The following is a 12,423-nucleotide window of genomic DNA, read 5'->3' as shown; positions in this document are numbered from 1 at the left end:
GGCGTTTGCATTCATAGTGTAGTGGGAGCTTAAATCTTAACTTCAGTTTTAGGTTTTGAAGCCTTACTGATTCAGGGCAAAGAGAGGAGCTGGTTGACTGTAACAACATGTTCACAGCATGGCCCCAAAGAGAAAAAAGAAAACACAAAACACAGGGTGTATTATGCTTTCAAGTTCATTGTTGTGAGTCCCCACCCTGCCTGTCTTCCCACGCCTGGCCGCCCACCCTATGAGTCCCCATACTGTCTTCCCACGTCTGGCTACTACCATATGAGTCCCTGCCGTCTTTCTATGCCTGGCTGTCATCTTGTGAGTCCCCACACTGTCGAGCCTGGCCACCTACCATTGCTTTTCAGATTTCCTTTTAGCAGCAAATTTTTATTTCCAAGGGAATGATCGACCGGAACACATGTCTCTTCCCAGAGTGTCCGCATCTTCAGCACTGAGTGCTTCAGTGAGAACAGCTACAGAAGGGGGCCTTCAGCACGGGCTCTCTACTCAGCTATGCCTCTTAGCAACCGATCTCCTTACCACTTACATGGAGTTTGAATTCTGTTTGTAAGGTCACAAAGTCCCTCATAGAATCCTGCAGATTCCAATTCGAAAATCATGCTCCTGAAGGTTTTGCCCCTGAACCATCCAGTCTGTACCATGCCCCTGGATGGTTCCTATCTGCCATCCTTTTGAGAGTGTGCTAAAAGCTACAGAGCATCACTGAAAACTGCACACATAGGGGAGCATGCAAACTTGTATACTTAAGGAAGGGAACACTGCTCCAGCAACCGTGCCTTCGAAACATCAGAACTCCTGGACAACCTTTTTCCTATACCCCAACTCTATGAATAAATACCCAGTTACCTGAAACAGCTTTGTGCCAACCAAAGATTACACTCAGAGAATGACAATTTATCTAGTGCCAAGCGCTGTGCACAGCAGGCTGCCATCTTTCCCTTTCACTTCTAATCTTACCTGGTGTGTGAACCAGGCCAAGGGGAGTCTCTGGATTCATCAGGCTGTGTCTGTCTCTTAACAATGATGCTCATGACATCAGGTATAGAGCAGGTCCAGGCTCGGATGAGGCTCGGGTTTGTCTAAAGGCAACACTAAAGAGATGCACACGGCTGTTTAAAAATCTGCCCTGTAACCAGAAGGGCTTTGTGAGAGGAAGTTGAAAGCCGTTGTGACAACTGAGGTTCTAGTGAGCAAAGGTGCCTGCCTGAAAGCCCGATGATCTGAGTTCAAGTCCCAGGACACACATGGTGGAAAGAGCCAACTCCACAGGTTGTCTTTTGACTGCCACAGATCTGCCGTGATGTGCACATGCACCTAATGTATTTCTTAAAGATTCTGGGGTGAGGGGCTAGAGAGATGACTCAAAGGTTAGAACTTGTTCCTCTTGCAGAGAAACCCAGGCTCCCTTCCAGCACCCACACTGTTATGGGGTGTTCACCAGAGATGACCACTCAGACATAGTTTGTAACCTGCTGAAAGTCTTTAGCCACCTGGGACAGGTATTTGGGAAGCCAGGTGTAATCCAAGTGTCCAGAGCATGAGGCTTCTGAAGGCAGAAACCATGTTTGGCATCTTGCTCAGTGCTTCAGGGGCAGACTTTGCAGAAACAAGCAACCTGACAGAAGCTGTAACAGTCAGCTGGAGGAGGTTCTGCTCAAGCAGGTGGCTGAACAGATACTAAGAAAAGTTAGCTAGGACATCCTGACCTTGGGGTCCTAGATCAGAGCTGGGTAATTCCATGGGATTCTCCGTCAAGGAGGTCAAATTCTAGTTAAAGCTGAAATGGACTCAGCAAGAACACAAGATGGAGGAGCCTCTGCTTGGTCTTACCTGTCACGACCAGCAGCAACTCACTTCTAGGGAACCCAACACTCTGTGGCCTCCTCAGGCACCAGGCACACATGTGGTGCACATATGTCCTTGCAGATACACGCTCATAAGAATACAAGTAAACTCTTAAGATTTGGGGGCGGGGGGGTGAGGGAGAAACGGGCCAGAATTTAAACCCTCTGATAATGACTACACAAAGCTGCAGGAGTCTACTGTTAAGGTTTTTATTTTTAGCATCTGGCCCCCAAAAAGTCAACCAAATAGCCATTCATTGTGTCTTCCTGCCTCAGAACCCCTACTGTGTTCCCCAGGATCCCTCTAAGAATGTTCACGCAGGACAGGAGAAATTCACCCAGCAACCAGATGGACCTCACTGGCTTATCTGGCCATGAATGGGCATGTGGATTCCTGAGAACCGAAGAAAGGTTTTCTGTGGACTTGGAAGCAGCGCATCCTCTCCCTCCCCAAGGAAAACATTTACAAGCAACGGATTTGTCTTTCCCTCAGCTTGCCGATGCACAGTTGAGAGCCCTAATGCCCACAGATACTTGACTACCATTCTGATGCTCAAAGCCAACAGAGCTGGTAGAAAACCTAAACCCACAGTGGTTTGAGTCAGACATCAAAAACTCTGGACTCTCACAGAGAGCTCCTGAGGCGACTTAGTTTGGGCTGGTTCTTCATTATGTACAATCCAACACATCCTATTCACCACAGCACAGGGCAAGTTTACTCCTACAATGCACTAGGATCTATGCATGTCATTTTCCACCACTTGCTAGAATCCTACATTGGGTTAAGCCAGAACCATGGATTTCCAGGAAGCAAGCTGGCTTTGTCCACAGCAACCTCCATCTCCCTGAAGGGAAGGCCCTGTCGTGTGACATTGACCCTGGGGAGGTGTGAATAAGCACCTACTCTCCCAGAGAGTGAGCTAACTCTGCAGGAGACCATCAGAGTCCAACTTGATGAACCAAATGGGTTTACTGGGGTCACTTATAAGAGCAGAAATGACTGAGACAGCTAGCTGCATCACCAAAGCTCACCCCAGAATGAATGACAGTGTAGTAAGCTGGGCACCTGGAGCTCACAGAGCTTCAGCTCAACAGGCGGAGTTGTCTCTTCTAGGCCTGGAATATTGAGCATCTCTGGGGCAACCTGCTTCCTCTGAGCATGCCTCCCAGCAGTCCTAAGCAGCTTATGTAAACTTGGGGAGGGAGAGCGCTAATGGATAGGATCAGCTTCAGGGACTTCCTGAGCCTTTCGTGTTGTTTACTTCTGGAGCTTAATGCCTGGAGCTTCATGATTCCTTCCAAGATGAACTGTTTTAACTCTGGTCTGCTGTTCTGCTAAGCGTTTTCAGGATGTTACACTTGCCGGGTCAATTGCTTTGACTACCAAGAGCCACCCTTTGGAGGTAGGCAAGGCAAGCCAAGCCTCTTGGCACAGTGTTCAAGGCTCTTGCCCACTGCTTGCTCCCAAGCTGCTCTGGCCACATGTCTGCCCCCCCCACCCCCAGTGCTCCATTCTCCCCACAGCACCCCACCTTTGTTTCTCAACCCAGCTCCTCTTCCACTAGGAAAATTCCTCCTGTGTTGCCCTCATCACTCTGGCAATGACTCAGATTCTCTGGAGACAGAGCCCCAAGGGAACCATGCTTCTAAAAAGCTCCCTCGACAGTTTCTGGGCCCAGCCAGAGTTGGAAACAACAGTGTAAATACAGACATCTCTCTCCCAGGCTTCCTACCATCCAAACCTCACCCTGGGCTGTTCTATAGTCCACATACAGAAGCTCCATCCTATAACATGGAGTGGCACGGGCCAAGAGGAGGAAAAGTGGTCGGACAACTCCAGAAGGAAAGAGGGGAGGGAACAGGCTCCGTCCTTGAGTTCCTTGCACTGGTCTGGCACCTCCAGGAGAAAAGTTTTTGAAGCAGTTCGTGGGAGCAGCCAGGAGGGAGTTCTGATGCTCTGAAGACCAGCAGAGACTCAGGCCTAGAGGGACCACATTGGACACCAAGGAATATCTCCCCTGTGTTCCAAAGGCTGCAAACCTGGGCAGATCCAGGAGCCTCTCTGGCTACGGCAGTTGCCAAGGCAGAGATCTCACTAAAGAGTCTTGAGTAATAGAATAAACAGAAAGGATCAGCTGTAGAAAACAGATACAGGCAGACACCACAGGCAATGTCTCTGTGATAACACACTTTGTCCACTTCTTATTCTGGGGAATGTAGTTGGCTTTGAACTCTATCAAGGCCAAGCCTCCTAATGACAGTGAACAGGACTGGGGAGGCAAGACTCACATACTCATTTGACCAGAACATTCAAAGAATACATATTTTCACCCTGCATTCACAACAGCATTGCACACGATAGTCAGAAGGTGGAAATAATCCAACCATCCATGGTGGGTGAATGGATGAGGTATAGCCATGCAATGGAGTAATATTCGCCCATCAGTGGTGATCAAAGCCTGATTTTAAAGCATAATTCTGAGTAAAATAAGCCAGACATCGACAATAAATATTATGTGACTCCTCTTAGGTAAGGTATGCAGAATCGTCAAACTTATAAAGGCTGAAAGAATAGAGATTTCCTAGGGTGATGGAAAAAGAGACAGGCGATGGTTTATTTATTTAATAAGCACTTAGAAACAAGGGGTTGTAGTATATTCCTTTAATCCCACCACTTGGGGAGCAAAGGCGGGTAGATCTCTGTGAGTTCGAGGCCAGCCTGGTCTATAGAGCAAGTTTCATGACACCCAGGACTTCACAAAGAAACTCTGCTTTGGAAAAAAAAAAGCAATATTGTTATAATTTATTATTACTATTGCTACTGTCATTATTAATTATGAAGGTTGAGGGCTATAAAAATGCTTGGTTTGGGGTGGAGAGACAGTTCAGCTGCTAAGAGAACTAGCTACTCTTCAAGAGGACCCAGGTTAGGGTCCCATCAGCCACATGGCAGCTCACCACTGTCTACAACCTCAGTGCCAGAATTAGAATTCCTTTATCTCACATGATGCACACATATACATACAGGCCAAACACTCATACACATAAAATTAAAAATCTTTTAAAAATGTTTATATACACATTATAGATCTGTGTAATATCACTGAATTATATGCCTAAGACTGATTAAAATGAAATACTCTGTCATACTCAACTTGTTATACAAAAGGAAAAATAAAAAACAAAAAAACTGGGCATGGTAGCACATACCTAGAATCTCAGTTTGGGGGAGGGTGAGAAGGGTATTTGCAATTCAAATAAAGCCTGAACTGACATGGGATGCCCCTCTGTATGCTGTGAATGTGTTTATTACAATTGGCTGATGGGGAGGCTGCTTTGGCCTATGGCAGGGTGGAGTGTGGCTGGGCAGGAAGTTTAGGCTGAGAGACAGGAAGAAAGAGGGTGGAGTTGGGAAGACGCCAGCAGCTGCTGGAGGAGTAAGATGCCAGCGCATTACTGGTAAACCACGGGGCACGTGGAGATATGCAGATTATTAGAAATGGGCTAATTTATATGTAGAGCTCGCCAGTAAGAAGCTGAGTCATAGGCCAAGCAATTATAATTAAGATTAAGATTAAGCTTCCAAATGATCATTTCATAAGTGGCTGTGGGAACCTGCAGGCAGGACAGAGAAAAAGTTTGGCTACACTGGACAACTTAGTGAGACCCTTTCTCAAAATAAGATAGAACAGGGTTCAGGAAGGGAGATGTGAAGTTGCTCAGAGGGTAAAGGCACCTGCAGCTCACATTGCATAGAAGGGATTCCTCAAAGTTGTCCTCTGACCTACACACACACACAGAGAGACAGAGAGAGAGAGAGAGAGAGAGAGAGACAGAGAGAGAGACAGAGAGAGAGACAGACAGACAGACAGAGAGAACAGGTTGGGAGTGCAGCTCACTGGCAGAGCACTTATCTACCTTGCACAGGATCTGGGGTTCAATTCCAAAAAAAAGAAACAAAAAATGAACAATAACCTCAATTTAAAACAAATCAAAACATTTCCTGTTTGGACCAGGCCTACCTAACAGCTTTGCAGACACTGTAGGACCAAGCGGTAAGCAGGACACTTCCACCCGGCCTCTTTCCTTCCTGCCCCTCTTGGTCAGCCTCCTGGTTGCCGGCTTCTTATTCTAATTAGTTTTTGTCTGCTAGAAACAATCCAGGATCATCTGGGAAAGGGAACCTCAGTTGAGCAATTACCTCTACCAGTGGTCTGTAGGGAAGTCTGTGGCAACACTTTCTTGATTAATGTTTGATGGGAGAGGCCCCAGCCCACTAGCAGTGGTGGTGCCTGGGTTGTATAAGCAAGGCTTGGGGAGCAAGCCAATGAGCAGCACTCCCCCATGGCCTCTTCTTCAGTTCCTGCCTCCAGGTTCCTGCCCTGCCCTCCTTTCATGACAGGCTACAAATTAGGAGATAAAAGAAGCCATTTCCTCCTCATTGCTTTTGGTCACCATTTTTATCACAAGAGAAAGCAAACTAGAACACTCTGTAGTGTGCCACCAACTTCTCAAGGACCAAGACACACACACAAGGTGGCTGGAGTTCATCTGCTGGCCTACGGCCCCCGGGAGGCCCCTACCTGGGCACCGCCAACTCACCAGGATTAGGAGCAGGTTCAGAGACTATTGTGCGGCTAGGGCCATGGAATGAAAAAGGCAATGACATGCCTGGGGAGAACACACTTCAAAAAGCTTTTATTGAATTTAATTTCCAAAGCACGGATACTTGAGGCAATTTTGTAAAGACCCTGAATTTTCCCAGGGCTGTTTTTGGCTACTGTAAAAAACACACATACACACACACACACACACACACACACATACACACACACAGAGAGAGAGAGAGAGAGAATAACTTTCTGCTTGCTGTATGAGCTCTTTGGGAGATGGGACTTCTCAAAGGCACTGACTGGTGACACCGGTGGCTCTGGTCCTTACTCAGGCAGACAGCTCAGCCAAGGCTCTGTCCAAGGGATCCACCGACCAGTAGCTGTCATCCCAGCCGAGGAACCAGCCCACAAAGGATGGAGGCTCAAAGCCCTGCCTCACGACCGTGATGGGGGTCCGCCTGTCCCGATTAGCTGGGTCCGTCTCAATGTACCGCTTCGCTGCAGGCACACATGGAGAAGAAATCCAGTGAATCTTAGGGTCTCCTCCTCAGGGAGAGAGTTGGGGCTTCCAGAGAATGTGGTCTCAGCCCTACTGACTACCACTAATGCTTAAAGCAAAGACCTCACGTGGACTGCCCCCAACACAGGAAGAACAGGAACTACAAAGTTCTCAGGCCTTCCCAGAGTATATCATTTCCCCCTGCTGATTAAGATATTAAATAAAGAAGCCAGTCCTAGAGGTCAGCCTCAAGATTAGCTACCAAGATTCTGCTTTCCCACACAGAGACCCTAACAATAAAATCCCTTGGACATCCTGGAACTTGGACGTGGGCTTGCCTCTGTTCCGTCCCCCGGGAAATCCTCAGGCATTCTGAAGGGACACATTTATTTTTTCACACCTGCAGTAGCTTAGACCTGGAACATCCCTCAAAGCCTGGGTCCTCAGCCTGGGGGCAGTGAGAACTCTGAGGGGTGCTGTCTTCTGTTATTCTCTTGGTCCCCGCCCCTTTCCACGCCCACTCCCAGCGACCTCTGGTCTCTCAGAGTCATCCCGAATCTTTTCTCTTCCCTCTCTCTCTTTTCACTGTCCCTTTTTGCGTGTGCACACGCGCCTCCGTCTCTCCCCTTTCTCTGTTTCTCTCTCTCCCTCTCCCTCTCCCTCTCTCCTCTAATAAAGCTTTATGCTTATTTTCTGTGTCTGTGCCGTTAACCTGCCGCCGCCGTTCGCCGCTGCCTGTTCACGTGTGCTCACCTGCCGCCTTGGTCACACGTGTTCTGCGAGTCTCCGCGCAGCTATGCCAGCCCACTGGGCTGGCAGCTGCATCAGCTACAGTTTTTAAGAACAAATCTTCTGCTCCTTGAGGCATGCCCTTTAAGTGGCAGTGAGACCCTACTCTTTCATCTCTGTTCCAAGTCTGATGCTTTACTCTGATCACACTCCCCACCACCTTAATACTTTGTTACAGTCTCAAAATCCCCAGAGTCTGAATCCACCTGGGCTGAACCTTCCCAAATAACCCTTCTTCTTGATAAACTCATTGCCTCAGACAGTTACGGAAAGCCTCCGGGGCATCATCAGCCCAAGCAGGGCTCCCAGAGGGGTAGACTATGAGCAGGAAGTCCCCACCCCATGGATGCTAACTCCTAGAACAGCATTACCTACCTACAGCCACCCACAGCCAAAGACCCCACCCACCACAACCAAAGACCCCACCCCCCACAGCCAACTCCCATGGCCAACACCCACAGCCAAAGACACCACCACAGCTAAAGATCCCACCCCCACTGGAGAGCCTCACGTCCTCACCAGAGGTCAGGGCCTCAGTCTTTTCCTCTTCCTGTGAGTCCTTTCCAACCCAGACAAAGACCTGGAGGTGAGACAGGGAGTGAAAATCCCATGAGAGGTGCTGGTGACAGTCAATGCCATTCAAAAAACAAGGGCGGGGGGGGGGGGGCGCATGGGGGGAGACGGAGATGTGCCTGAAGTAGTAGGGAGGGAGTTGGAGTGGCACAGCTTTCTTTTTTGTTTGTTTTGGTGGAGTGGAAGAATGGGCTTTGTGGGAGACCCAGCAAGGAGAGAAGGTTAATTGCTACTTAACCTCTTTGATCTAACAAGTTTTCAATGCCGCCTTTGAATCTCAAGTCTTATTGATAAAAAGAATGACAGAGATTTAGTGGTGATGACAGAGCTGGTGCCAGCAAGAACAGAATTCCCGCCAGGCTGAAGCATGAGCAGTCAGGTCACTGTCAGAGAAGCAGCCAACAACCGCAGAGCCACAGTTGTTGGCTGAAATAGCAGTAGAACAAGGTGCAGTGGCTGTGCCAAAGACAAAGACGCACAGGAGGACCTGGAAGCTGGGGTGCAGCTGAGAGGTGAGGCCCCTCTGGGGGGCAGGTCCAGTTCGCCTCAGGCTGCACCCTTCCTCAAGTCTCCTCATCCCAGTCTGCTTCAGTCAGAACCATTGCGACAGGGGGGCAGAGCTGGAAAACCCTCCTCGTGAGTCACACCTTCAAGGTGTGATTCATTCAACAAATGGGTGGACAAATGCTCTTAGCCATCCAACAAATGCACACCAGAAGGCTACCCATCTCTGCGTCTTGACTGGTATATGTCTAAAGCTTGTAATAAAAAGTCCCTGCCACGGTGAGCCTTATGACAAGTTTGGTCACACACAGAAACCTACTCTGTTGGTCTTTACACACCATCTATTTCTCTTTAAATCTTTGTGTGTATGTGTGTGTGCATACTTGTGCCACAGTGCACATGGGGAGGTCGGAGGACAACCTTGGGTGTGGGTCCTCACCGTACACTTTGAGGTAGGATCTTCTTGTTCACATTGTTATAGCCAGACTAGCTGGCCTGTGAGCTTTTGGGGGATTCCATCTGGTTCCTCTACTCTCCTCTCGCCTCAGGGGCATGGGATTGTGGGCACACCTTATCACTCTCAGCTTTTCCTTGAATTCTAGGGACCTGAACTCAGGTCCTCATGCTTGTGCGGCAAGCGCTCTGCCCGCTGGGCCATCGCCCCAGTTCTGCATCTATTTTTATGCATCTCTCAAGATAATCACATTCAAGAGCAATTGTCATTGATCAATGGCAATCAATGTTGTCAGATACCTTAGACAAGAAAATGTCAAGCTTGACTGCTTTTCCTTATTTATGAAATGTGTTCCTTATAGAACTGGAAAAGCCTCTGTGCTGGGATTGGCCCTGTGTGCCTTTGGCTTATCTCAGGATTCCCAGCACTTAGCATTTTGCCTGGAAGAGGGAATTGCCAAGAAACATTGGCCAAGGACTGCCATGGAGATGCATAAGCAGGTGAAGTCACCGGCAACTTAGTCAACAATGACAGTCAAATGGCTCAAGCTGCAAACCATGATCTTCCTACTGGGCTGCCCCAAAGCTGCCCCATGGGAGAAAGACAGACTTGGGCCTTTGTGTCCGGCCATCCTGTAGCCTGGAGGATGCTGGGAGCAGGTACTTGATAAAAGGGGTTATTGAGCTGACGCTCCCATGGGAACAGACCTGGGGGGAGAGGAGGTCAACTTGGTACAATCCTTCAATTCCAGCATCCCCCACAGAGCACTGTTCAGATGCTCAGTTGATGCTGGGTGAATGAATGAATGCCATCCATTCTGGGTCCTCCACAGCAGCCACCCTAGCAGATGACGTGAGAGATCCCAGAGCTGGGGAGTGATATCCCCAAGCCTCCAAATGACACTGGACAGCTGTGACCTGCTGCACACTTCTGACACACTAAGTTCAACCTTTTTCATATAGACTTAAGGTCAGAATCCACAGTGCCTGAGGCTGAGGGGGAAAGGGCAGGATGCATGGTTATGCAGCCTGGGTTTCTAGGGTGCTTTATAGTTTCCGGTGGCCATGCACTGCCAGGCAGGTCTCACTGCTTCCATTTTATACATCTGAGGAAATGGAGGCTCAGAGAGAGGGGATGACATGATTTACAGCCATTCAGGACCTCCCTGGAAACACCTGATGTTGTGTCTTTTTTGTTTGTTTGTTTTGTTTCTCGAGACACAGTTTCTCTGTAGGTTTGGAGCTTGTCCTGGAACTAGCTCTTGTAGACCAGGCTGGTCTCAAACTCAGAGATCGGCATGCCTCTGCCTCCCGAGTGTTGGGATTAAAAGCATGTACCACCCACTGCCTGGCGATGTTGTGTCTTTTATGCCCTCCATGTTAAGAGTCCTGCTTCTCCCTCTGCCTTGGCCTTCTCTTTCTTTCCTTAACTCACTTGGTCCCAGGTATCCAGGAGCATGACATCATCAGTAGCCAGGTCTTCCTGCATAAGCTCGCCGGGAACCTCTTCGATCTAGGAAAGGTCAGAGGAGGTCAAGAAAGAAGCATCAGCTCCCACTGGTTCCCAGAATGGGTGCACAGAGCCGGTCCTGCCTTCAGGGGCCCTTCCCCTGCCACTGGGTCAAGCTGTGTCTCTAGGTTCTGAGGTTCATTGACCCCTAAACCCACCTAATTCCCTAGGCACAAGTAAAGGTGTCACCGCCAGACTCACCACAAAGCGTCCGATCCTGTTGGAGCAGGCAAAGAGGCGAGGAGGATGGGCATCCATCTTCTTGTCCTTCAGCCTTGGGGAAGTACGGTAGACAGTCTTCCCACCCAGAGCCTCCCAGAAGCCATCTATGAAGGGAGATGGTGTCAGTTGCCAAGGGAAACCATGGCCCCATGAGCACATCTCACCAGACCCCAGACCAAACTGTGCCCATATTCAACTGACTGCTCTCCACTTTAAGATCCCAGGGGCTCGAGATAGAAGGGAATGGAAAGAGCTGGAGAGGGTAAGCTGACATAAGACTCATATGACAGAGACAACAGCACCACAGGATGGCGCTAATTGTCTCCACTCAGCACCAGTCACATTTCAAGTACTCAAAAGCCAACAGTGGCCATCAGCCACCCAACTAGGGCTGGGAAAGAACATGTATCCTAACAGTGGTTTTTGCAGGGCAGATGCAGACCAAGCAGCCCTTCACTGCTTCCGTGAGGTACCAAAAAGGAGGGGATGGGTTCTTAGTATCAAAGACGACTAATGTCCTTCTCTCTGTAGCTCTAAAGGTAAGGAGAACCCCTCTGACACCGTCACCCCTTGTCACCATCTCCGGGGTCCTCTTGGACCATCCATGCCAAGTTTTCTCTCCTTCAGTGTCTGGAGACTACCCTGCCATTCACTGGCCACCGTCCATGCCAAGTTTTCTCTCCTTCAGTGTCTGGAGACTACCCTGCCATTCACTGGCCACCGTCCATGCCAAGTTTTCTCTCCTTCAGTGTCTGGAGACTACCCTGCCATTCACTGGCCACCGGGATCATTTCATCCTCCTGCTCCCATTTAACACCCACGAGGGTGAAGGCGCCGGAGAAGGATGCGGATGGAAGAAGTGGGGCCCTGGCTCCCACCTGGCTCTCTGCCTTCCTCCACCTGCACAGGCTGGGCTCGCAGCACCCTCAGCAGCTCCTGGGCCCCGGTCTTCTCTGCCTCGCTGGCTCCTGCACCCACCCACAGGTAGGCAGCTGACGGGGTTTTCAGCACGAAAGCATCATTGGAGTTCAGAGCACCAGCCTTGGGCATCACCTGGAGGTGGGTGGGGCACACAGCACTCAGTCAGGAGCGAGGAAACGCAGCCCAGCCTGTCCTGACAGCCCAGGGACCTCTTTCCTAACAGAGGGACAGCACACAGGACTTCTTAGGACACGGAGGGGTCAGGCTAACTCCCTCACTTCTCGGACACGCTGTGATGAGCGAGAATGATCTGAAATTTTGGGGCTACATTAACAAAAGTTGAATGTTCAAAATAAAGGAAGTACTAGAGTAATTCTCCACAGTGCTGAGACCTTAGTGGTCTGCTACAGTGGAACAAGAAATGCAGTTCAGGCTGCACGGAATGAATTCTGGAGAAGGTGGTGAGCTGCCTATGATGGACGT

The 12,423-nt window shown here is 49.4% G+C and overlaps 1 protein-coding gene across 4 annotated transcripts in view; it reads right to left on the bottom strand.

Moving 5' to 3' along the window:
- Positions 1–5,642: 5,642 nt before the first annotated feature.
- The window catches only part of Gsn (gelsolin), a 56,818-nt gene continuing 50,037 nt past the window's right edge, over positions 5,643–12,423 (bottom strand). For all 4 annotated transcript variants that reach the window (XM_038336404.1, XM_038336405.1, XM_038336402.1 and 1 more), the window contains 6 exons: positions 11,898–12,072; positions 10,999–11,123; positions 10,723–10,800; positions 8,277–8,337; positions 6,693–6,967; positions 5,643–5,689 (listed from right to left, as the gene is read on the bottom strand). In XM_038336404.1, coding sequence (XP_038192332.1) covers positions 6,798–6,967; positions 8,277–8,337; positions 10,723–10,800; positions 10,999–11,123; positions 11,898–12,072 — 609 coding nt within the window. In that variant the 3' untranslated portion in view covers positions 5,643–5,689; positions 6,693–6,797. The remainder of the gene's footprint in view (positions 5,690–6,692; positions 6,968–8,276; positions 8,338–10,722; positions 10,801–10,998; positions 11,124–11,897; positions 12,073–12,423) is intronic.

Source organism: Arvicola amphibius, chromosome 7 (genome assembly GCF_903992535.2).
Source record: "Arvicola amphibius chromosome 7, mArvAmp1.2, whole genome shotgun sequence".
In the NCBI taxonomy this organism is placed as follows: Eukaryota; Metazoa; Chordata; class Mammalia; order Rodentia; family Cricetidae; genus Arvicola; species Arvicola amphibius.
Note: the sequence above shows the minus strand (reverse complement) of the source record. Positions and strands in the feature narration are given on the sequence as shown.